The sequence below is a fragment of the Zea mays genome, chromosome 9 (assembly GCF_902167145.1).
Source record: "Zea mays cultivar B73 chromosome 9, Zm-B73-REFERENCE-NAM-5.0, whole genome shotgun sequence".
NCBI lineage: Eukaryota > Viridiplantae > Streptophyta > Magnoliopsida > Poales > Poaceae > Zea > Zea mays.
Genome location: NC_050104.1, coordinates 50253686 through 50280659, shown reverse-complemented (window position 1 = coordinate 50280659; position 26974 = coordinate 50253686). Strand labels below are relative to the sequence as shown.

At 43.1% G+C, this 26974-nt stretch overlaps 1 protein-coding gene across 6 annotated transcripts; it reads left to right on the top strand.

Moving 5' to 3' along the window:
• The first annotated feature begins 531 nt into the window (after positions 1-531).
• On the top strand, positions 532-9552 carry LOC103638358 (uncharacterized). Of its 6 annotated transcripts, XM_020544436.3 has the most exons (17): positions 532-747; positions 1713-1773; positions 1891-1964; positions 2043-4274; positions 4348-4653; positions 4726-4822; positions 4903-5036; positions 5697-5866; positions 5941-6079; positions 6166-6632; positions 6733-6825; positions 6939-7037; positions 8083-8421; positions 8503-8688; positions 8782-9018; positions 9093-9135; positions 9252-9552. In XM_020544436.3, the coding sequence occupies exons 7-16, from the start codon at positions 5024-5026 to the stop codon at positions 9132-9134; spliced, it is 1785 nt and encodes a 594-aa protein (XP_020400025.1). In that variant the 5' UTR covers positions 532-747; positions 1713-1773; positions 1891-1964; positions 2043-4274; positions 4348-4653; positions 4726-4822; positions 4903-5023; the 3' UTR covers position 9135; positions 9252-9552. The 6 variants fall into 6 exon arrangements, with proteins under 6 accessions (XP_020400025.1, XP_035818432.1, XP_008659510.2 ...); XM_035962539.1 differs by lacking the exons at positions 4726-4822; positions 4903-5036; XM_008661288.4 differs by lacking the exons at positions 1891-1964; positions 2043-4274; positions 4348-4653; positions 4726-4822; positions 4903-5036 and having other exon boundaries at positions 641-747.
• Positions 9553-26974: the final 17422 nt, after the last annotated feature.

Here is a 26974-nt window from a genome sequence, read left to right as displayed (position 1 = left end):
CAAAAAATAAAGTTTAAGCTCAGCATGATGGTTTATCTCCCCTAGGTTTTAATATTCCAAAGAAAATAATACATCTCCCACATAATTAACCCAAAATCCTATTAAAGTGAATAGAAAAGAAAAACTATAGAGGTGAGAAAAGGAGTAACACCTGAATTTGGTAGATACACTACACCACAGAACACTTTTACCGACCCTTATTATCAACGGTCGGTGTGATGGTAAAACGCGATGACAGACTGTGGGTCGCTAAAGCCTTATTTAACAACTCACTGAGTGTCGGTAATTGTTTTGTTTATAGCGTCTTTAGAGGGGTCGGTAAAAGTTTCTGCGACATCCCGCAGTCGGTCGGAAAAAAGGCGCTCCGGCCAGCTGGGCAGCCGCGAAAACCTGGCGCTAAAAAATTTCCCCATCTTTTCATCTCCCTCCATCTTATCCTCTCTCTTCCCGTGTACTGGGCACTTCGTGTACAGCGCATCTCAGATTTAGTCGCCGAGTCCTGCTGGGCAGTGGGCACTCCGGCCGTCGCGCAGCCGGGCAGCCGCCGCGCATCGCCGCACAGCCGCCGCGCAGCTGTGGTGCGCTGCCCCGCCGCCGCCCCTCCTCGTCTGTGCTGCGTGGAGCCCTGCCGCCCTCCTCCACATCCGGCCTGCGTGAAGCTGCGACGCCCCTCTCCTCCACGACCGGGCTGCGCGCGCCGAGCCCCGCCTACCCTCGGCGGCATGCCTGCGTCGAGCCCACAAAACAGTATTGCTTAAACCTGACTTCATGTACAGTAGCTATTGCTCTGGGTGAAATATGCGGCCAATTTCTTCCCTCCGATCCCTGTCACCACAGCCTTTCCATTTAATTCCAAAGTTTTTCAACTGTGCAACGAACCCATCATCGTCAGTACTATGTTGATCAAAATGCACCACAAAATTGAAGAAAATGCATGTCTGTTATTCTTGAGCTGAGATTACCTGGCCAGCTTCATCCTGCCTTTCTTTATCACCACTCGCTAGCTAGTAGCAAGTATGGTTGCTATGCTGCTGCATGCCAGGACAGGAAATTCACTTTGTTCCTTGCATTTGCATTATGGGTCCATTTTGTAAATCTCTTCACGTTAAATTGCTACTGAAATTTGCCTCTCTTTTTTCAAGGAAAAGTCAGGTCTGCTGTATCGTTTGTGCAGTGTACCTAAATAAATATTTTCCCCTGAAGCAGGTGCATCATTTGATATGTACTTAGTGGGTGGTTGCCCTGAATTTGTGACGGGGGATAAAGAATTGCTAAAGTTAAAGCTCTATGCATAATTCAACGATGAAAACAATGATGTGTGATTAATTATCAGCATATATTAGTGGGGTTTGGTAGCTGTAACCTTTCATTTTTGGATGGGCTAATTGCAAGTAATTTGTTTGGTTAAAATCCATGAGGTCCTGAACAGATGGCATTGATTTTTGCCCATATATCACATATTTGCTTACAGGGATATAGTTGGGGATCATCTTTCATGTGGTAAACTGCAAATTTGAAAAACTTCATGTTACCTATTTTAGAAACACTAGGCCATTGCGCACCATATTCTATTTTTTTGGCACAAGTTGTATGACATACAACAGTTTCCCATTTGCCCAGTTTCTATTTTTTACTAATTGTTAACCTATATATAAAGCATGAAAAGTAATCAATTGATTCAACTAAAACTGAAAAGTTCTCCCCATTTTCAGATCTGATTCCCTGGTTGTGAAGAACTGTAACAATCAAACGATTGTTGAGCTGAAGTAGAAGGTAAATTCACCATCTTTCTACCTTATCAAAAGACTAGTTGTTAGGTTTCATGCTGTTCAGTAACTTTTTGAGTGTTAATTATCTATCTATATTTTCTGTGCTTCTTATATGTTTTAGATTTTATTTCTGAAAGCTGTTTCATATCCCACAATAAGTTGCATGGATAAATCGTGGATCGACAATGAGGCTAGGTACAATATAACTTTTTCAAAACAACTAAAGGTGTTCTTTGTAGCTATCTTGATAATTAACATAGGGATTATGTGTAGGGAGACAAAGGCCTATATACAAGGGGTGAACAGTTTTCTAGCTTTTGCATTTAGAAATTCCGCAGTTGGGTGCAAGATATTATGTCCATGTAGGAAGTGTGTTAATTCCTTTTGGAGAGAGGCTAGTGATGTGCGAGAACACTTGATATGTGATGGATTTCTAAAAGGATACAGAACATGGACTTTACATGGAGAAGCTAGCTCCTCTTTTACGAACCATGGTAGTTATGATGTTCCTAATTTCATTGAGCAGCCTAGTGAAGATGATGAGATATCAGACTTGCTTAGGGACTTAGCTTGTGGTTTAGATGACAGAGGTGATATGGAAGATGACGGATCTTTTGAGCCACCTAATAAAGATGAAACAACTATTCATAAGCTAGCAGCGGATAATAGTAAAGAATTGTACCCAAGTTCCAAGTACTCAAAGCTACGTTTTCTAGTTCGGTTACTTCACATCAAACTTCTTGGAGGTTGGACCGATAGAAGTTTTAACTTGCTGGTAGATTTACTTGCTGATGCCCTACCTACAGGTTCAGAACTTCCTAAAAACTTTCATGAAGCTAAAAAATTGGTGAAATCTGTTGGAATTGGGTACAATACTATTCATGCATGTGAAAACAATTGCCTTCTCTTTTGGAAGGAGAATGAAAAACTGAATTCATGTCCAAAATGTGGTGTCTCACGTTGGAAATCAGAAAAGAAGAGTCTAGATGGAAAACGTGAGTACAAGGTTCCTAGAAAAGTTTTTCGCTATTTTCCTATTAAGAAAAGACTCCAAAGATTGTTTGTATCCTCTAGAACTGCAAGTCTCACTAGGTGGCATGCTGAACGACGAATAAAAGATGGTTTGCTTAGACATCCTGCCGATTCCATTTTGTGGAAGGATTTTGATCAGAAGTATCCAGAATTCGCCGCTGATAGTCGTAATATCCGTCTATCATTTGCTACTGATGGGTTCAATCCATATAGGACTATGAATGTTAGTTACAGTATTTGGCCTGGCATTTTGATTCCATTCAACTTTCCACCTTCAATGTGCATGAAGGATTCAAATTTCATCTTGTCTGTGTTAATTCCTGGTCGATCCTCTGTTGGCAATGATATGGATGTCTATTTTCAGCCACTTGTTTATGATCTACTTGATATGTTTGTTAATGGCGTGAGAACCTATGACGCTTCAAAGGGTGAATACTTTCAATTGCGTGCTGCAATACTTTGGACCATCACTGATTACCCGGGTCTAGGCAGCGTGTCTGGGTTTGTTACATCTGGTGAGGCAGCGTGTCCTGATTGCCACTCTTTGATCTGTTCCCTTAGACTTGGAAATGGTAGCAAGACTTGTTACATGGGACACCGCAGGTTCTTGCATCCAGACCATCCATTTAGATTTGACACTCATTCCTTCGGTGCCCAAACTGAGTTGAGACCAGCACCTCTTCCTCTGTCAGGAGAGCAAATTTTGGAATGCACTGAAAATCTAGAAACAATTTATGGCAAGAAATCATCTGGTAAGGCAACAAGGAAAAAACGGAAGGAGGGGGAACCATTAGTCTTTCTGAAAAGGAAACCTATTTGGTTCCTTCTTCCATATTGGAAGGACTTGATATTTCGATATAATTTTGATGCCATGCACATTGAAAAAAATGTGTGTGACAACATAATTAATACTTTATTGGACATAGCAGGAAAATCTAAGGATAATTTGAATGCTCGCTTGGATCTTAAAGTTTTAGGTATTAGAGATGACCTTCACCCGGTTGAGCTAGAAGATAATCAATATTATTTACCTCCTGCACCCTACTCAATGAGTCCTGGTGAGAAGAAACTATTTTGTCGAGTGTTAAAAGAGGTGAAGTTTCCTGATGGCTATGCAGCTGATATACGACATAATGTTATTGTTAAGGATAAAAAGATAACTGGCCTTAACAGCCACGGTAGCCATATTCTTCTGCAAGACTTATTGCCACTTGCCGTGAGAAGAGTTCTCCCTACTGAAGTGTGTGTTGTTTTGGTTCGTTTAAGCAACTTTTTCAAGAAACTGTATTCCCCTATTCTTCGAGTAAGTGACATGCAGCTGCTACAATCTGAAATAGCTGAAATCTTGAGCCTTTTAGAGACTATTTTTCCTCCATCATTTTTCACTATAAATGTACATTTGATGGTACATCTGCCTGTCCAAGCAAGAATGGCTGGTCCAGTCCACTTTCGCAGCATGTGGCCAGTGGAGAGGTAATTTGCATATACATGTTGCAATATAGGAAATAAGTATCAACATTTTTAATAACTTGATGTTGTTATATAGGTATCTTAAGAAATTGAAAGGCTATGTTCGTACCAAAAGTCATCCGGAGGGATCAATTATGGAGGGTTCTATGTTTGATGAAGCTCTCACTTTTTGCTCTCGGTATTTACAAGATGAGACTCACTTTAACCAAAGGGTTGGAAATCATGATAGGCTGCAACCTGAAATCAATGTTACAACTCCGTTCTTTCACAATGTTGGTCGAGCATTGGCAGGAAAATGCATTGTAAATCTAGATTACAAGACCTGGCTTCAAGCACATAGATATGTCCTTTTCAACTATCCTAATATAGAACCATACTTAAAGTAAGCTATCCACCCCTCAATTGTGAATTTTGATAGATTCTCTTCTCTTAAATTTTCTATTGGTCTTTTCAGCAAGCATGCTCTTTACCTCTCCACCATTGGGGTTCGAAATAAACGTGAGATCACCTGCATGCATCATAAAACCTTTCATGAGTGGTTTAGATTGCATGTAAGTGACAAACATAAGTGAAATTTTCAATACACTATCAATTTAGCTTTTACTTTTAACACTAATGTTGCTAATCACAGGTTGAGGAAATGTGTGAGGAAGCTCCAGAGGAGATCAAAATTTTAGCTAAGGGGCCCATGATGATCGCACATCAGTATAACAGCTATACAATAAACGGCTTCAACTTCCATACACAATCATATGATGAGAATAGGTCTGTCCAAAGTAGCGGGGTAGCTCTAGTTTGTGAGACAACACGTTTTGAGAGCGGGAATAATGATAGCCACGTATTGAGGAAAAACATCTATTATGGTATCATAAAAGAAATTATTGAATTGAATTATCATCACAAAGGGAATGTTACACTATTTAAGTGTGATTGGGTTGACAACCGTGTGCACAACAAATGGGTTAGAACAGATCAATTAGGGATCACCACAGTTAATTTCAAGCACTTATTCAATACGGGTAAAAAGATATCGGATGAGCCTTTCATTTTAGCATCTCAGGCATCTCAAGTTTTCTATGTTGCTGATCCAATTGATAGTGAATGGTCTGTTGTCGTACAACCAAAATCTTGTGATTTGTTCAGAAGCGATGAGGCTGAGAATGAAATCATTGATGATGGTAATGATGTAGTTATGTTAGTCCCTGATCTAAACCCAAATGTATCCGCTTGTGTGGCTGCTGGATGTGTCCCATCTATGAGAACAGATATAGATGGTGTGATTGTTAGTGGAATAAAACATGGGAAAAAATCTAAAAAGTAAGTTTAGTTATTTCTTATGTTTCAAATATAGTCGTTTTCTTGCTGGAAACTTATGCTTCTATTATCATTTGGTTACAAATAGCTGATCTCATTGTTCCTTTTCAGGAAAAATGGCAAGCGCAAGAGGAAACAATAAGGGTGGCTCATATAATGAGTATGAGCAACAAAAGCTTGAAAATATTGAAAGGAACAAAAGGAGGTTAGAAGAATTCAACATCCCTGCAATCATCAACTCTTTGGGGCAGCAACAAAATCGATCTAGGAAAACTTCAAAGGTAAAATACTGCAATCATCTTTGTTGTATAATCTGTGAATTACCGTAATAATCAACTCTATGTCATTTTTTTAGAAAGTTCAGAACAGAAATACTGTATCAACTGAACGTCCAAACTTGCGACCAAGACTACAAAGAAACAATTGTCAGTTTGATGAAGAACATGTGCTTGCTGATTTGGAGCCAGTAGGAGATTTCCTTAGTAACAATGAAGGTAAAATAGATTTCCATTGACCTTAACAACAATTTGATGATGGAATTAGCTTTTAGACTTGAATGTAATCCATTATATTGCTTCAGACCTACAGATTGGTGACCAAAGCAATGGTACAGTGAGAAAGAAAGGAAGGGGAATAACGAAGAAAGATGACATATTCTCAAGGACACCAGATATGCCTAAACTCAAAATATCTCTTAATGATTATGGACAACCAATTGGTGAAAACGCTAGGCAACTTTCAAGTGTTATAGGGTGTCAAGTTAGAAAGAAGATATCAATTGCTTGTGTAGATTGGAGGCTTGTTGATGTTAAAAAGAAGTACGAGCTGTGGACTGAAATAAAGTCATACTTTGATATTGATGACGCTGCCTTAAATTGGGTTACACGCACTGCTGGGAGGAAATGGAAAGAATTTAAGGCAAATATCAAGGAGCTGTATTTTGATCCTGAGCTGACTATAGATGATGTTGGGGAATGTCCAGACAAAAGAATTAGTGATGATGATTGGAAATTTCTCTATAACTATTGGAAGACTTCTGAATTTCAGGTAACAAACTTCTAATATAAAGTTTGTGCATAAACATTTTGATTCCATTAGAAAACCAGTATGAGTAGTGCATAAATATGATATTTTCATTATATGTTAGACTCTCTCGAAAGTGGGAAAAGCAAACCGGCAAAAACTGCAGCTGCACCATACTACTGGAAGTGTGAGCTATGCTTGCTCACAACATAAATTGGTAATGCTTGACCTTCTTGGCTAATTCAGTTTCTACTACCTTCAGTAGGCATACAATATAGTAGACTAGAAGTGTTTCTACTACCTTCAGTATAATTATATCGTATATTATAGGCTGTCAAACTAGGACGTCCCCCACGAAGAGATGAAACTTTTATCAAAACCCATACAAGGAAAAATGGTGTTCCTTCAACCTCTGCAGAGCCAATAATGGTAAGTACTCCCTCCGTCCCAGGATACTAGGCGCAACTACTTTTTTCATTGGGGAAATTGGTTCTCTAGCACCGTTACTGTCTCTATAAAATACCATCAAAAGACCTCAGCTCTGAAAAATACCAGTAGAAGTTACACCTCAGCTCAGTACCTTTTTCTCACTAAATTTGGACAGCAGCAGCCACAGTCTTTGAGAACGAGTTTTTCAAAAATGCATGCCCACCAGTGCTGAACTCGGGGCTGCCCTTGCCAAACATGACATGCTTCCTAGAGCTAGCAACATTCTATGGGGACTGGTTAACGTAATCATCAGATAATGCAGTAGCAGGTGTTGAGCGTGGGGCAGCTGCACGGGCCTAGACGCTACGATTAAGCACAAATTAAGCACAAATACTACTTAGTACAATGCATTCAGCTTAAATTGATCTGAACAGTTATCTAATTTGAGAACGAGTTTTCCAAATCATGCTGATGTAGACATTTGACTTCAGTTTTGAGTGTACCAGCAAAAGAGGAGTACTGAGATATTGGGGTGTGAGCAAAACGAGGTAGCAAACACATAAGCAGTTTGGCTGTACTCCTTTGCATGCATTGTCCCACACATAATCATAATTTAACTCATGTACGTTTCCTTCAAATTCCTCAATCTCATCCCAGTTGATAGGCTCATTCAAATCTGAAATAGGCATTATGTGTAACCGAAGAAGGAAGATTAGAGAAAGGAGTGTTTTGTGAGCTGTACATAAGCATTGGGTATTTATAGAAGCAGAAGCGAGCAATTAGTGGCGCTAAAACTTGCCAAATATTTTTCATACGCGCGCCGATTGAGTTAGGCACCAACAGCTGAAAAATGCATGCATGCATGGACGTGGGAATACATGCAGTTTTTTTAGAAACGAGGGGTAATTAATGTCTTTCTTGGTCTTTGCATTTTTTTAGTCGCGTCTAGTATCCTGGGACGGAGGGAGTATTCATTTCATAATTGGTTGTTATAATATGAATTTTGTGTGGGCATAACCTTTTCAACCAAAATTATATTTTGTAGGCGAAACTTAAAGATCTTATTGAAATCTACCCAGAGTTGAAAGAGCGGACAATTCAGGAAGGTGATGCATATGCTGTTCTTTGTGGACTGAAAGAGCCAAAAGGATATGTCCGTCTTATGGGTCTAGGCTCGACTCCTCAAGATGTTGGTACTCCAGGATTAAAGTGTTATGCACCAACAAGACTTCAAATGGAGGTTATGGCTCGAAAGAAAGCTGAAAGTGACAGGGATGCTCTAGAGCAACGTGTTTTTGAGTTGCAGGCTCAAATGGAGCAAAGGGCACAACAAGATAGGGCAAGTCCCATGTCACAACACGGTTCCACATCACGTCTACATTTGGTTAGTACTGCTCTTTGTTTATACACAAAGCAATGTTTAACTAGTCATTTATCTCATACATGACTGAAATGTCTGATGTAGGATGCAAGGTTGAATGAAACTGGTGATGCTGGACTAGATGAAGGGGAGGAAGATTATGTTTCTGAAGATGATGTTTATGACAACTTACATGACCAGGTGCATGGTTTAACCTCATCAAGAACAACAGCACACAAAACAACCGCACCAAGGAGTAATGAAACTTCTCGCTCTCAACATGATGCTCTTGTAATACTCTGATCCTTTTCCTCCTAAATATGTACTCTCATCTTTTAGATATTTATGCCATCCTTCTAACTTAACACTAATCACTTGCATCAGGTTGGAAAAGATGTCATATTATATGCCTTGTTGAGATCAGATCAACCTGTGGCTAAAGGAACAATAATTTCAACTAAACCAAACACTATTCTTGCGGGCCAGTCCCTTGGGAGACAATGTTGTGAAGTTATTGTGTCTTGTGTGTTGAAAAGAGATGCACATTTGCCTCGTCCCTATGCCAATATGGAAACTATGGGTGATGCCAACAAGATGTCAATTGCATGGCCATACAATAGAGTAATAAGCTAAACTTAACTTACTATTTTGAATGATATATATGACAAATTAGTGATGAATTCTTATTTGGACAGCTAAAGATTACCAACAAGGCATCAACACCACCTGCAGTTTGAGGTATTTAACATTCAATTGAAATCAATGGTGAAGCATTATTGTTTGCTGCTGTAATATCATAAGAAACAAAAACAACCACTGATTATTCTATTAATTTTGATCACAACTCTTTTCAGGTAATGCATGGTGTAAAAAGCTAGCTACTTGAGGACAAGCTGACATGCTTCGAGGACAAGCTGACATGCTTCTTTTGGTTTCAAGTTCTTTTGTGGGCAACTTTGTATCTAATAGTCATGCAATGTTGCGCAGATCGAATAGGCATGATGGAAAGCTTTTGTAATGTCTAACCCATATACTGTCTCTGATGACCAATTGGGTATATTTAGGAATGTTTGTAGCTTATGACTACAACTCAATTGTGGATGTTTAAGTGCTGCCGATGAATCTATGATTATTTGAACCTTGTGACTCATTCAATCTATGTGTTATGTGTGTCGTATGTTTTCACTCAGTATGTGGTAGATTATAATCAGTGATACCAATTGTGAGGCTTTTTTGTATGGAATGAGACTACTGATTATAGCTACTGATTATTGATTAGTAAACATGATATTAGTGACTGACTGTTAGTCGGTAATTGTTGTCATTACAGTCTGACAGTCAGTCGGTAATTGTGGTCATTAGCAACTGAGGATGTGTCGGGAATTCAATCTATAGTGACAGTCTGAGGGTCGGTAATACTAAAGATTTAACAACTTACGGAGGGTCGGTAAAGGCATAGTGCGTCGGCAATACTTTTCCCGACACCGCTTACAGCGACCCGAGTGGTGGGTCGGTAAATGTCTTTAACGACTGTCCGAGGGTCGGTAAAGCCACTTTTACCAACCCATGGTACGTTGCTAATAGCGAACCGTGGTGTAGTGATATTAGAGAATAAATTTTATACCCCTAAATTCAGGGTGTTACAAGGGGTATCAAGCGCTCTTGGCCATCCGATCATAGATCAACTGACGAGATTAGACCCGAGGGCGAGCACGTGCGACCGCAAGCGAGCGCTGACAGATGGACCAGAGCGGTTAGAGGCCCAGGGGGAGGGCGAGCTAACCGATCGGGCCCAGCACCAGGGACGCAGGCGGCCGACAAGTGGGGCCCAGGGGCAGGGGTGCCCACGCGAAGCCGTATCCAGCGATCTAGACCGCTGGAAAAGGGTTGAACGGCTGGGATCAGGCGCCAGAGGGGTTAAAAGCACGACGACCGGCATTTCTTCGTCCGCGGCGGTGAAGCCGCCAGATACGGGACATGCGCGGGCTCCAGGGGTCTGGGGTCGCCGAGTTGGCCAAGACTGGTGAGGGGGACCTGACGAACTCGATGGCGGGGTTTTGGCTATGAGAACATGACTAGGGCGAGTGGATGGCGGAGGGGGCGCTCCGGGTGGGTTGGGGCTACGCCAGCGAGCAATCCCAGATGCGGGGAGGGGGAATCGGGTGCACCGAGCCTAGCGCAAGCTCCTGTGAGGGGTGAGAGACGCCTAGGGCCAAGGCACGGGCACAGGGCGGGCTGAATCAGCCGGACGCTGAGCGGGCAGCGAGACAGAGCTCCAGCGAGCGCAAATTCGCTGCAGAGGGAAAGGAATCAGGGCAGGAAGGGCGCAGGGATGGTTCCTTTCCTTCGGACGGTGGTTGAGGAGGCTTGACACGGTGGTTGGAGCTCCGAGCAGATGGCGCGGTGAGCGTGCTTCTCCGGCGAGCTCGGGCGGCGGCGGTTGAGCGCGAGGTTGAGAGCAGGTGAAATGAGGCAGGGGAGGGAGAACGGGTGCGGGCGAGGCTCAAAAGGGAGTTGGGGCATGGGTAGGCGACGTGGCCAGCTTTCTTGGCGTGCATGCGTGTGGGGGTCGGTGGTGGTTGTGGGGAAGACAGGACTGACAGGGCAGGCCCACGGCGCAGAGGCACGAGCGCGCTCGAGGGGGAAACGGTTCAGCGCTGACGGGGCAGGCCTGCTGCACAGAGGGAGAGCGAGGGCGCGTGCACGAGGGCGAGCGGCACCGACAGGGCAGGCCCGCCTGGCAGAGGAAGAGAGGGGCGGGTGCGCCCGGGCGCGGGCGCGAGCTAGGCCTGGTGAGTCGAATGGCTAAGGGAAGGTAGGCTGGGCTGCTGCTTTGTGTTCCTTTTATTCTGAATTTCTAATTCCTTTTCTTTTTATTTTCTCTTTTGAATTCAAATCCAACCAAACCACAAATTCAAATTTGAATATTTCAAACATGTGCATCAACCAAAAACAAAGTTTAGGATCAACATGATGCAACATTTCATGTCCCCCTAGGTTTTAATATACTAAAGAAATAATACATCTCCCAAATAAATAAACAAACTCTATTAAAAGGAAGAGAGAAGAAATCTAGAGAGAGAAGAAAAGGGGTAATACCTGAATTTGGTAGATATTAGAGAAGAAATTTTATACCCCCAAATTCAGGGTGTTACAAACATATCCCCCTTAAAAAGAATCTCGCCCTCGAGATTCAGGGTTGGCTAGCAAAGAGCTCAGGATACTTGGCTTTCATATCATCCTCTCTTTCCCAGATTGCTTCTTCCTCTGAATGATGACCCCACTTGACTTTGCACATTCTGATGGTGCTTCTTTGAGTGACTCTGTCTGCTGTCTCCAGAATATGAGTTGGCTTCTCAATATAAGTCAAGTCTTCTTGAACTTCGAGGTCCTTAGTTGGCAATTGCTCTTCTAGCACTCGCAAACATTTCTTCAACAGAGATATGTGGAACACATCGTGCACTACTGACAAGCTCTCTGGTAGGCTGGTTGGTATGCCACTTCACGTCTTGCTTGAATCTTGTATTGTCTGATGTATCGAGGTGCTAAATTGCCCTTGACACCAAACCTTCTGACTCCTCTGATCGGTGACACCTTCAGATAAACATAATCTCCCACTTCCAAACTCAGCACTCTTCTTCTGGTGTCAGCATAACTTTGTTGCCTGGACTACGCCGTCTTCTGGTTCTCCCGAACCATTATGATATTCTCTTTGGCTTCAAAAAAATATCTGGACCAAACACCTGCCTTTCGCCTGGTTGATCCCAGTGCAACAGAGTTCGACAATTCCTCCCATAGAGTGCTTGGAACGGTGACATCTTCAAACTATCATGATGGTTGTTGTTGTAGGAGAATTCTGCATAAGGTAGCCTCTTATCCCAACCTGACTTGTCCTGCAAGGCACATGCTCTTAACATATCTTCTAGGATTTGGTTGGTTCTCTCGGTCTAACCATATGTCTATGGATGATAAGTTGAACAGAAATTCAGATGTGTGCCCATGGCTTCATGCAGCTGCTGCCAAAAGTGAGAAGTGAATTGTATTCCCCGGTAGGACACTATCTTTTTCGGGACACCATGCAAGCATACAATCTGGGACATGTATAACTCTGCCAACACTGCACTACTATAGCTAGTCTTGACTGGTATGAAATGAGCCACCTTTGTTAAGCAGTCCACTACAACCCAAATCGAGTCATAACCGACTCGAGTGCGAGGCGAACCGACTATAAAGTCCATCCCAATCTCATCCCACTTCCATTGAGGAATCTGCAACGACTGCAACAAACCTGCGGGCCTTTGATGCTCCACTTTAATTCTCTGGCAACTGTCACATATGGCAACGTACTCTGTGATCTCTCTTTTCATATCGTACCACTAGAATCTTTTCTTCAGGTCTTGGTACATCTTCTCGCTGCCAAGGTGTATGGAATAAGCTGTTTCATGAGCTTCTTTGAGAATCATCTCCCGAATCGATTTGATGTCAGGCACACACAGCTTATCTTTGAACCATACTACGCCTTCCGCGTCTTCTCAGAAGTCTTTGCCTTCCCATCTAAGATCAGCTGTCGAATCTCATTGATCTTCTAATCATTTTTTTGTCCATCTTTGATATCTCATTCTAGAGTGGGTTCCAGCTCAACTGTCACTCCCTGGGTTCTGTTTAGAAATTTGAAACTCAGCTTGTTGAATTCCTTTGCTAGTTCATATGGCATCGAAAGAGCGGCCATCATGTTGACTTGGCTCTTTCTGCTCAAAGCATCCGCAACCATATTACATTTTCCTAGGTGATAAAGTATCTCTAGCTCATAGTCTTTGATCAACTCCAGCCATCTTCGCTACCTCATGTTTAACTCTGACTGGGTGAATATATACTTAAGACTCTTGTGGTCCGTGTAGATATCACACTTCTACCCATATAAATAGTGCCTCCAAGTCTTCAATGCATGAACCACTTATGCTAATTCCCGGTCGTGTGTGGGATAATTTCTCTCATGGATCTTCAACTATCGGAACGAGTATTCCACCACTCTCCCTTCCTACATTAGCACACATCCCAGACCAGTGTACGAAGCATCACAATACACTAAGAATAGATTATGAACATCTGGTAGGATCAACAAAGGTGTTGTAATCAACTTCTTCAATGCTTCAAACGACTCTTGGCACTCTAGGTCCAATTGAACTCAACTTTCTTCGCTAATAAGGATGTCATTGGTCGCACTACAACAAACTGGTAAAAGTTTGTGGGTCTAATTAAGAACATGGGTGCCATTGATCTTACTAGTGTTAAGAACGACGATTACTTTAAGAATGTGGGTACCCATGAACTTACATTAAGGTTGTCGGCTATAGCTAAAAATATCGAATTTATATAATTAAGATCGTTGGTACCACGTACTAAATTTAAGTTCATGGGTTGACCCTATACCGTCGAACTTATGGCGATCCGTGGACATCCCCCTCCTCACGCCGATAGGACTCTGTGTGCCATCTCAATCTCAATAGGGCTAACCCGTGAGCGTCGCTAGGACTCATACCCACCGTCGCGCTAGCGCCACCAGCGCCGCTAGGACCAACCGCGACACATCGCCGCTAGGACCAGTCGCGACCTCACCGGTGGGAATCACGACCTCACTGACCTGCCACCGCCTCTGTCCTCCGTGGGCATGGGCCGACTTCAACAGTCACGACCTCACCGGCGACTGACCTCCTCCATCGGTCCTCAACCCCCTGCATCGGTGGTTGCCTCCCGCCGTGGAACGATCGTGTCACCACCATTCACAGAGGACCATTGATCACCGCCTCCACCGTTGCTCCTAGTATGGCCATCTATTGCGCTTGCTACTTAGTATAATCTTTGTTTGGTGTATTCTTTCCTTTGTTGGTTGATTAAGGTCTTCTACTGCTATTTAGTGTGAGCTTAATTTGGTCAACAGATTAAGGTCTTCTACTGCTAGCTATTAACTAATCAGTAATCAGTAATCCATGTGTTACTATTAACTAATCAGTAATCCATGTGTTGCTATTGCTTGCTCCTTGTCGACGATGGCACTGATAGCAATAGCACTGCTATCTTGGGCCTCAAACCAGGGGTGGTACAATTCAACGGGGCAGAGATAGGGGCGTATCACTGGGCTTACTGGGGCCTCAAACCATATGGACCCGACCGTACTCACCAAGATGTAGTGTGGTCATCGTTTGGGTGAGTTTATTATGTCCTTTACATTTATTTACCGTGGACATCTATAAATGAATTTAATTGTTTCTTCATTATGCAGGAACAATTTAGATTGGACGAAATAGCGAACGAAGAACATGCAAAACGTGTATTCCATAATGTTGCTAGAAAAGTTATAAATGGTTCAATGTCAGATGCATGGGTCGAAGCTGTTATCGTGTACTTCTAGAAAGTGAAGGGTCAAAGAATGACCAACAAGCAGGCGTGTGAAATCCACTTGATAGCTAAGGAGTATAAACAAAGTGAAGTGGATTGGCTCACTGCTCATCCTAAAGCTTGGGTCAAGCTCTACGAGTACTGGGCCTCAGATGAGTACAAAGTGATTTCTGATAGAAATCGTTTGAACCGGAAGAGAAAACCGGGCCTCCATTTATTGGGAAATCACAACGAATGGTATGGCAAGCTAAGTAACATTTAGTATTTTCCCTCTGACAAATTTGTATATTTCATTATGTCTCTTACTACAGGGGGCTCGTGATGGTGTTGAACCCCGATTCATTGACGTTTACATGGAGGGACACCGAGGTCCAAATCTAGAGCATCCGGAAATCTTAAGTGACGATAACACGACATAAAAGCTGGTAGGTGTAAATAATAACTATCTATTCTTAATTAACTTGTGACTCATTTTTATAACTAACATAAATTGTTTTGTAGACTCGTTATGCTAAGGAGGTTAGGAGGAAAGCAGGAGACGAGGGTCTAGATTAGAGGGAGGCACCATTCAATCCGGAAGCAGCATATGTTGCTGGTGGTGGGCTACCGCATGGGAGGTATGATAAGATCAAAATTGGGATAAATAATAACTATTGGTTCATAACTTGTGATGTTTCTAGGTTGGGGATCGGTGATGGGGTTGTGAGTCGCGATAGGTTTGGTCGTCAGTCTGTTTCCTCAGTGGGGAGTAGATCTCGAAAACTTCAACTTCGAGGGAATCAGAGGTTGATGAGCAACTAAGACAACAACAACAAGTTCAACAACTATTTCAACAAGTTCAAATGATGCAGGTAATAATTTTAGTAATCCATCATTCATTCGATTTTCATAAATGGCTGCATTGCAAAAACTCAATCCTATTATATTTGCAGATGTATAGTGCTCAAATGGGATCTCGAATGGGACCCCAGTTCACCCGTCTGTCACAATCTGGACAGACCCCAAACACCAACGAAACACAGGTTTAGTTTTGTAGTATATTTACTTTAATTTACAATTATAATCATGCATAAGTTTATTTGGTTATAGTGTTCTGAGACTAGACAAGGAAACCCACAGATGGACATGTAGTGGTCGATGCCCCCTAGAGGACCGAATCTTCCTCCTCCACAACCAGGTATGGGATAATGGCCGCCACCACCATGGGGATATCCTACACATCCAATGGAGCCTTGGGGACGCCCCCCATGGCCAACACAGCCACTTCCATCACCAGCGGTACATTCCTGATTCATGCTGCTTTCTACTTGTTCACGCTGCAACAAATTGGCCTTCTTTTTTTTGGATTTTCTTTTTAGTGCAACTATTGGGACTACTCCACTGTTGCTTGTTTCTTATGATGGCAGGACTAGAGGCTTGGACTGTTGTTAGGCCAGCATTTTGTGATCTTCTTGGAAGCCACATTTTGTGTTTACCAGGCTTTCCTATATCTTGGTGTACATGTGATTTAATGCCAGTTGTATATTTATGAGAATTTTGGTTTATTTTGTAGGGTTCCGGCTCTCATCAATTGACTCTTCCCCCTCACGATGACTTTGTAGACATATGTCTCAATTCTAGTGGTGGAGCTACGAACAACAATCTGATGTCCTGATTGAGAGCGATAGAGTTAATGTTTGAACTTGTGAACTAATAATGTGTATTATGGATGTGGAGTAGTTTGTATTTGGACTTGTGTGAACTTATGTGAATTTGTGATATGAACTTATATCCATGTGTTTGAAATCTGTATTGTATGTGATATTCTGTGTTGCATGTGATTCTGTTTGCCTAGCTATTCATTTCTGTAAAAAAATTTCTGGAAAAAGAGTTAAGTTTGTGGGTACCCACGTAGTTAAGTTTAAGTTCGTGGGTACCGTCGAACTTAATGGAGAGCCCACGCAGGCCCACGCAGGCCAATTAAGTTCGACGGTCAAGTGGCCCCGGTGAACTTAGAGTTAAGTACGTGGGTACCATCGTACTTATAAACACAAATTCGATGACCCCCGTCGAACTTAAAAATGCATGAACTTAAGTTTAAGTTCGTGAGTACCCATGAACTTAAGGTTAAGTTTGACGGTACTCACGAACTTAACCTTAAGTATGTCGGGGCCGTTGAACTTAGTATTCTAAGTTTGTCCAAAAATCATCGTCGGCTATATTCGTCGGTAAACGACGAACTTAACATAAGTTCGTCGGCTTATTACATTAAGTTCGACGGTTTGCCACACATGTTCTTTAACTAGTTTCCTATAGTGTCTAGCAATCTTGGTGAATCCTTCAATGAAACGTCGATATTATCCGGCCATTCCAATGAAAGTCTTGATCCCACGGACATCTCTCGGTGCTTTCCAGTCCAGTATATCTACCACCTTCTTCGGATCCACATCTAACCCGTCTCGGTTTATGATATGACCCAAGAACAGTACTTCGCTATTCCAGGACTCACATTTGCTCAGCTTGGCATACAACTGACAGTCCTATAACCGTTGCAATACCATATTCAAATGCTCCTCATGCTCTTCCTCATTCTGAGAATATACAAGGATATCATTGATGAACACCACTACAAACTTGTCAAGATAGTCCATGAACATACTGTTCATCAAGTACATGAAGAAAGTTGGCACATTCGTCAGACCAAAGGACATAACTGTGTACTCATAAATAGGGATGAAAGTGGTAATCCGAACTGTTAGAACAAATTTAATATTTTAAAATAGATATGTATAAAATTTGATGTTGACCTTTTCTTATGTTATCAAGCACATTAGTACAAATATGAATAAAATATTATATAAGTTGTTTTATGTATTATTTGCTCCCTACAACACAAAAAGTTGAAAAAATTACCGAATTTGTTTCCGAATCCATACCGAAGTTTATATCTATTATTTGAGAAAATATAAGATGAATTTGAGGTTTACCTTTTATGAATCTTAACAAGCTGGATGTTAAAAACAAGAATAGAAATTTGTATTGTATATTCTATATCCTATTTATTCGCAATCAAAGAAAAAACTAATTACCGAATAAATACCGTTTCCGACCGTTTTCATCCCTACTCATAAAGCCCGTACTTGGTGATAAATGACTCGGTATGTCCGAAGGCCGGATCATGAGTTGATGATAACCTTATTTTAGATCTATCTTCGAGAACACACTGACTCCTCTCAGTTGGTCGAATAGATTTTCTATTCTGGGCAGGGGGTACTTGTTCTTGATGGTGACTTCATTCAGAGCTCTATAATCAATGCACATCCTCTTCATACCATCCTTCTCTACAAATAATACTGGGGCGGCCCATGCCGAGGTGTTGGGTCTGATTTAACCCTTCTCCAAAAACTCGTCTATCTACTTCTTGAGTTCCACCAATTCTGCTCTAGACACTCTATAGGCTCTTTTAGAAATGGGGGCGATGCTCGAAATAAGCTCTATGGTAAATTCAACTTTTCTCTCAGGTGTCATGCCTGGCAACTCCTCGGGGAACACATCTAGAAATTCTGATACTACTTTGATGACTTCGAGCAGATTGACTGCCTCACTATGGGTAGCGATCTGGTGACAACTTTCTTTGCTTTGTCCAGACAAGACCAACTCGAACAACACTTCTTCTCCAGACATGGACACCAACCTCACAGTCCTCTCATCACAGTTGAGGCCTGCTTGGTACTTGGTCAACCAATTCATCCATAGGATGACATCTATGTCTACATCACGAGTACCCATTACTATCAGATCAGCGGGGAACTTTATCCCCCTTATTTGAACTCTTGCACTTGGGCAAAATTTATCTGTTTGGGTCCTCCCACCAACTGAACTAACCCTCATAGGCAGTACATGGGCGCTACTGGTATGTTGTGTGTTTCTACCCATGATGCAGTCACAAAAGAATGTGTGGCTCTAGTATCAAATAACACATTTGCAGAATCAGATTCGATTGAGAACATACCTAGTGCCACACCAAGTGTCTTCTGAACCGTGTCGGCCTCCAGGTGGTTCACCTTTCCATACTGGGTGCGCTGCTATCCACGGTTGTTTGTTCCTTGCTGAGGTGCATTCTGTCTTGCTGGGGCATTGCGGCTGACTGCAGCTGAGCTACTTTCCTTTGGGCATTGCATCGCCTAGTGGCCTTGTTCTCCATAGTGGAAACATCCTTGGCCTCCTCCTTGTGTTGGGGCTGTCTGACTATTCTAATTGGTTGCTGGAGCGGGAAGGAAAGGTGCCTGGTTGTTCTGTCTCTCGTACTGGTTTCATCCCGGTTGGTTGTTCTAGCGGCACTGCTGCTGCTGCTACTGAGGGAACTGCCTCTGAAATTGTTGTTGATGCGGACACTGATTTTGGTGCTAGTATCCCTGAGGGTGGCTCTGCTTGAACCACTAGGGTGGGTTGCCTGAGAAACGAGGACAACTGCTGCTCCCAGCCTGAGGTCCACCAATCTTGCGCTTCTAGTCTTCCATCTCCCAGCACTTCCTCTCAGTCATTATAGCTCTATCAATCATGTGCTGAATGGTATGGAAGGTATGGTTCATCCACTGGTTGTGTAGGGGGTCAACCAACCCTCTCAGAAACTTGTACTTTCTCTTGGCATCAGTGTTGACATCCTTGGGTGCATAGCGAGATAGTTGCAGGAATTTGTCCTTGTACTCACTGAGAGACAAGGGCCCTTGCTTTAGTGCCAGAAATTCTTCCTTCCTCAATATCATCAAACCTTCTGGAACGTGGTACCGGCGGAAGTTGTCTCTTAACTCCTCCTAGTTGATAGCTTCATGGCCGGCGTGGGTGGCAAGATAGGACTCCCACCAAGACTGAGTTACTCCCTTTAACAGACGGGGACCATACAAAACCTTCTCTCTGTCATCGCATTGGGCGGTGTGTAGATCCCGCTCTACTGTGCGCAGCCAGTCTTCGGATTGATGGGGTCTACAGAGTGGGCAAACATAAGGGGATGACCTCTGATGAACTCCGCACACTTATCTCTTGGCATCTGGGGCATCTGCACTTGCAATTGAGGCTGAGGTTGTTGCTGCACTTGCTACATGGCTGCCAGGGTCTGCCCGATTGCTTGAATGGCTTGAGTCTGCATGAGAAACATCTGCTCTATTGTCATCGAGGGTGGTAGTGGAGGCAACTGTTGCGGGGGTGCTTCATACTATAGGGCTTGTTCCTCCTGCTGGGCACGCCTTGTGCCTCGGCGCCTATTGTCGGACATCTGCGGAGGGCGCACACACATCAGAACTCACCTTGCAGTCTTTTAGCATAAGAAAGAGGTCTTCATAACGCCGAACAAATGAGCATCTTCACTGACTCTCAACACAGCCAAACACAACTTCTCAGATAAAGAGGAAAGTGGAAATAAAAGGTTGCCCAACTAAGTAACTAAGTTTATTAATACCTACACTAAATTGAAGGTAACACCCACATTTTGTTGACAATCATTACAAAGAGCCAAATCCATCATGAGTTCACCAAGACAAACATAAAAACATATGATAAGCAAATCCGGACGGCACACCAAGTAGGTAGCCTTCCATTGGTCTGGGCATAACCCGGGACTATGTTGGTAGACTACACAACTATACTCGATCTACCAAGTGTGTCGGTTAAAGGCCCGACGCAGCAAGGTGTCGAGAGCGTCATGGAAATGACAACCGCAAGCGACGTCACGAGTGATGGGTCGGGAGACCCATCCTTCGGGCTCCTGCTCCTCCGAAGGGTCTGTGTTGTGGCTCGAATTGCCACCATCGTCGTCTCCATCGTGTTCTCCTCCTCTAGTAGTTGGGGTGCCCTGTGGTGGTGCAGGGGGCACCTCTAGCTGAGGCACAGAGGAGGGCTGCCTTCTAGACTCTGCCTCCTGCTGAGGCAAGGGGGAACAGTCCTGCTACTCCCTCTCCTTGCGTTGGCGTTCCTGCTTCTCGTGCAGGGTCTAGGTGACTCGACTATCCAGTCATTGTGCGGCTCAGTGGACACTTCGCAAGGTGAGTGGGCAGGAAAGGGATCACCAACTAACATGTAGTGCATCTAAGATAGGCCATCTACAAATGATGTCATAAGCACAAGAGTGAGAACATAACTATATGACCAGAAAGTAAACCATAAGTAGAATAAGATAAAAATTTTGTAAGGTGAGCATATATGTAGGAGTATAACATAGAATTGGTCAAGATGACAAACTTTTGAAATAGCACCAAAGGTCAACATGAGAATAAGGGTCTATAGTCCTTAGAGCGACCATGCTAGTCTAGGTTAGCGGTCCTACAGTCAGCAAGGCTTTGATACCACTTATGTCACACCTGGTTTTAGAAGGTAAACTGGATACGAACGATGTAAGTGCCATGATCAAAATTTCACGTACATAGCAATTACATAATTGGACATCATCACACATTTCTTAAAATAATAATGCAAATGAGTACTTTATTACATCACGATGTCCAAGGCATCCATAGAGTCATTAACTTAAGTCATAATCAAAGTGCTGAACGAAACACGGTACGTAAGGCCTTCAAAGGCAGCTGACTGGGGGTTTAACACTAATCTAATCTATAACTCATCGAAGTCCTAAAACTCCTGGAAGTCCTCCATGTGGCCTTCATCTATTCCCGAGCACTGGTTGCAATGGGGACAACCTGGGGTTTTGTGTTTTTAAGCAAGGGTGAGTACACATCAACGTACTCAGCAAATGTCCTGTTTTGCTAAAGTGGACTAGTTGTATGTGGGGTTAAGCTCAAAGCATTTTAGTTGGTCAAGTATTTATTACTAGAAGAAAGCCAAGTTTTAGCAATAGTCCCATGTTATTACCCAAATAGTACTCCCTCCAAGATAAAATACAAGAAAACATAATTATAATCATCATCATTAAGTATCATCATAAAAGTATCTAGAGTAACTCTAATCAAAGGAGCTCCCAAGGCTGCTCATAAACGTGAGCATGGTTGTTATACCAGTTTCTAACACTCTGCAGAGGTTGCACAGTTTACCCACAAGTCTTAATCCTTTTTTCCTCAGGTCGATCAAACCCTCAAACACTACCATGGTGAGTAGGTAAGGTTTCACTATGTAGCCTTTACAAAGATTCCCCTGGTGTGTAGTTGCCCGTTAGGTTTCGATAGTCGTACAAACATAGTACTCCTCCCTAAGGTGGGTGACTAACAAAAGCAAATCAAATGAACCTCGGCACCCATCCTTAACAGAAGCAAGCACTATGCCCCAGCTCTCATTGATGGAACAACAACGAAGTGAACTACACCCCCAAGTTCCTCCATATAATCAGCTATGGGCGTCCCATTTCACCCTCATGGTTGTACTGTTTTTCTAGAAAAGTTATCCAGCGAATAGGTCCTTAAGGAGAGGTACTCGGGAAACAACCTGAGTGCCCTAAAGTATCACAAGTTCATCATTATAATCAAGATATCATCAACGTATCATAAATATTCTCATCATGTTCATTGATTAAAGCAAAGCAGTAGCATGATACTAATCATAGTAACCAATTCCCAAAGGGTAACCAAGGATAGGAAAACAGAACACTAGTCAATCCTTAGGGTCATGGTATGCGGGACAGTGAATTATAAAGTAAGTAGGACATAATGGGTCAGAGGACACTTGCCTTCACCAGGTTGCTGCTCAGGGAAGTCTCCTGCAACACACTCGGGAACCTCAGACTGCTCGTTGTCTATGCAAATCTCGCACCCGGTTTTGGAAGGCAAACCGAATGCGAACCATGTACGTGCCAAGATCATAAACTCACGTACACGGCAATTACATAGTTGGACATCATCACACGTTACTCGAAATAATAGAGGAAATAGTAATTTATTACATCACGATGTCCAAGACATCCATAGAATCATTAACTTAAATTATAATCAAAATCTAAGTGCGAATACGAAACGTAGTACGATAAGGCCTTCACAGGCAGCTGACTGGGGGTTTGCCACTTAAATAATCTAGAACTAATCAAAGTCTTGAAAGTCCTCCATGTTGCCTTCATCTTCTCCTAAGCACTGGTTGAAATGGGGACAACCTGGGGCGTTTGGTGTTTTAAAGCAAGGGTGAGTACACATCAACATACTCAGCAAATGTCCTGTTAGGCTAAAGTGGACTAGTTGTATGTGGAGTTAAGCTTATAGCAGTTGCTTTTAGTTGGTTAGGTATTTATTACCAGTAGAAAGCCAAGTTTTATTAATAATCCCAAGTTATTACCCAAATGGCACTTCCTCCAAGAGGAAATACCAAATACCATAAAGATAGTCATCATTGTTAAGCATCATCATAAAAAGTATCTAGAGTAACTCTAATCAAAGGAGCTCCCAAGGCTGCTCATAACCACGAGCATGGCAGATATACCAGTTTCTAACACTCTGCATAGGTTGCACACTTTACCCACGAGTCGTGATTCCCTTTCAACCCGGAGAGCGCTACTCCACATTTACCACTACCTAGGTGGCCTGGCAGGGTACCACTACGTAGCCTTTACAAAGATTCCCCTGGTGTGTAGTTGCCCATTAGGTTTCGCCATTCGTACAAACACAATACTCCTCCCTAAGGTGGGTGACTAACAAAACCAAATCGAATGAACCTCGGCACCCACCCTTAGCAGAGCAAGCACTATGCCTCGGCCCAATTGATGGCACAACGGCGAAGCCAACTACACCCCCAAGTTCATCCAATTAATCAGCTAAGGGTGTCCCATTCCACCCTCATGGTTGTACTATTTTCCCTGGTGGTCATCCAGCGAATAGGTCCTTAATGAGAGCTACTCGGGAAACAACCCGAGTCCCCTAAAATATCACATGTTCATCATCATAATCAAGATAGCATCATCGTATCATAAATGTTATCATCATGTTCATTGATTAAAGTAAAGCAATAGGTAACAAATTCCCAAAGGGTAAACAAGGACATGAAAAACAGAATACTAGTTAATCCTTAGGTTGATCATGGTATGTGGGACAGTGAATTATAAAGTAAATAGGACATAATGGGTCAGAGGACACTTGCCTTCACCAGGTTGCTGCTCAGGGAAGTCTCATGCAACACACTCGAGAACCTCGGACTGCTCGTTGTCTATGCAAAGCAATCATTCATTCAACACATTTGAGAAATGACAAAGGAACAGTACACCAAACATTTGAAACAGAGTGAACATAAGTTCAATAAAAGATACAAGCACACAGGTGAAATCTAGGTGCTGGGGTTGATTAATATACCTAGTGGTCTATTGTTCTCTAGCTAAGTCTATCTTAGTAAATTACATTACTTACGTAAACTCATTCCAAGGATGAGTTTACATTAAATGAGGCTAGGTCCACAAATTTAGGCACATGAACATTCACTAAGGTTCTACATTTTATTTTACAATTAATAAATATTATATCACTTTAAATTAACCTAGAGACTAGCCACAAAATTGACACATGAAAATAGTGAATGTTTATAATTTAAATAGATAAAGAATAACATTATGAACATTTTGCAATTGGATCCACCCAATTTGGAGTTCATATGCAAAAGATATGAAATATACAAGTTTTAGAATTCAAAAACACTAAATTAAACCTATTTCTGTGATTAAAATAAAGTTTGGGGGCCTCTCTACAAGAAACCAGGTGCCTGGGCGCAAGACACAGGACTGCGGGTTCTATTTCCAGGAAACTGAGGGGCTCTTTAACAAAATAACCAAGCGAAGGGGTACGTGGCGTTCCCGGCCATCCGATCACAGATCAACAGAAGAGATCAGATCCGAGCGCGAGTGCACGGGCGCGGGCGAGCGCTGACAAGCGGGCTAGGGCAGTCAGTGGCTCGGGGCAAAGGCGGGCTGACCGGTCAGCCCTAGTGCCAGGGGGCGCAAGCAACCGACGGGTGAGACCCAGGGGCAGGGGTGTGCGCTCGAAGCGGTATTCAGAGATCCGGAACATTGGATCGGGAGCAGACGGTTAGGGTCTAGCGCACGGGCTAATTGCACGGCGATCGACGCTGCTTCGCCCACGGTGGCAAAGCCGCCAGAGCTGAGGCAGGCGCGGCCTCCGGGGGCTTGGGGTCGTCGAAGTTAGCCAGGACCGGCGAGGAGGGCCCGACGAACTCAATGGTGGGATTTCGGTCGCGAGAACAGGACCGGAGTCGAGGGAATGGCGGAGGGAGCGCTCCGAACGGGTCGGGGTTACTTTGGCGAGCAATCCCAGGCGCGGGGAGGCGAAATCTGGTGCGCCGAGTGTAACACCTCAAAACCATCAACTAAAATAATGTATTTAGATTATTAGTGGTAATTATATTAAATAATTTTTCTTTCAAGTGTTTAATCATATATACCTTCCAAAGAAATTTTTGGCTTGCTCATAATTGTTTGATGATTGTTTTTATAAAATTGTTTTATATGAAAACTCAACTAATTAAAATAAATTCTTTAATGACAAATATTGTTGGTATAATTAATACGACCTTTTAGAGACATTTAAAAATATATTTAATTATATTTTTGGGAAATAAGGATAAAAAAATCAGAAACCCTAACCATTTCGGCCCAGCCAAGGGCCTAACTGGGTAGCCCACGCGACTTGGCCCCCACCCTCACTTACAGGTGGGCCCGCTCGGCTCCCTGCTTCTTCCTTGTGCCCGGACGCGCCGCCGCCGATGCCTCGGCTCCTCGGTCGTTCGACGTCCGGTCAGGGTGGGCACCAGTGCTCTTTCCCCTTCCCTAGCTCTCTCTCCCCCCGGCGCCAACTCCTCCTCTCCCTCTCCTCCCCACTCCCCTCTTATGTGGGCCGGTAACGGCCAAAGTTATGGCCACCACCATTCTGGCGTTAATGGCCGCCGACGGCCATTGCTCCCTCTCTTGGCACTCACTCACTCTTCTTGTTACGGAACCTCCCAAGGTATTAGGCCCACCTACAGATGTCCTTGTCCTAAGGACCTCGGACAACCATGTAAGTGCACATAATCACTCGACAAGTTTGATACTCTGTATCTTCATTACATCGCCCAAGAGCGTCTCACCCATCATGCAGATATTACATCACATCGGAGGAAAGATTAAGCGGAAGCAGATTACAATACTTAATTTACATTCATAAAATATATAGAGAGAGTATTATTACAATACCGGGTGTTAAGAGTGCATAAAGTATTATTACAAACCAGGGAGGCAAAACACCCTCCCGCACAAAAGTTTAGTGTTTTCAAACAGGGAAGCAAACATTTTCCCGCCTACGCGATCACTGATCTGGCTCATCCTTTGGTACCACCTTTGAGCAGAAACAACAAAACTCCGCTGGTTCATTACCTACAAAGGAAAAAGACTCTCAAGGATATGCTGGCTTGAAGGAGTCAAGGTAAGGCTATTCAAGAATCAAAGAATTTGTTTGCAGAAATGCTTACTAACAATGGATCCTTAAAAATCCAGTTTTATTATCAGGTAACTCATTACCTGCATCTAGAGTTCTTTCTACCCTAGTTCAAGCACTTGGCCTACACTAGCAGTCTTTTATCACCCCTTCAATTCACCGGATTGCTATGTGTTGGGCAGTGACCAAGTCTTCATATCCGAGAAGTAACGGCGATCTGAATCGATTAATACCAAGCTGGGGATCTCCAACCACACGACATATGTAGCACTTAACCCTTGCATATGTCAACTCACCACTGGGTTTCTCAAGACCAGACCGGGTTCACACCAACCGAGAGCACAGATACACCACCGTCCAGCCTCTTGCCACGGAGGGTACACGCTACTCTCGCCATCTCTCCACTCCCATTGTGTGTTGGCCTTTCGGGTATTGGTCTGCCCGAGGCAAAGCTTACCCATGACGAGGCATGTGGCCAGTTAAAGGGTCCTCAATCAGCAAGCCTACATCGACACGGTCCTTAATCGACTCAGACGGAGACACTACACCGAGACCTCCTTCTCGTGCAAGTCACCCACCCGGTCTTGTCTTTATCATTTACAACCTAAAGTTTGGTACCTTGCAGAGGTACATCATTTCCGATGTTGAACCCATCATGGCCATGATGGATCCATCATCAAGTCTTTTCTTTGAAAACTTCCTTTCCCATATGAAGCATCATCTTTGTTTAAAACAAATCATTTTGTTTTCTAAGGCAAGACTAAGCATAAAAAAACTTTTAAGTAAAACAGGTATCAAGG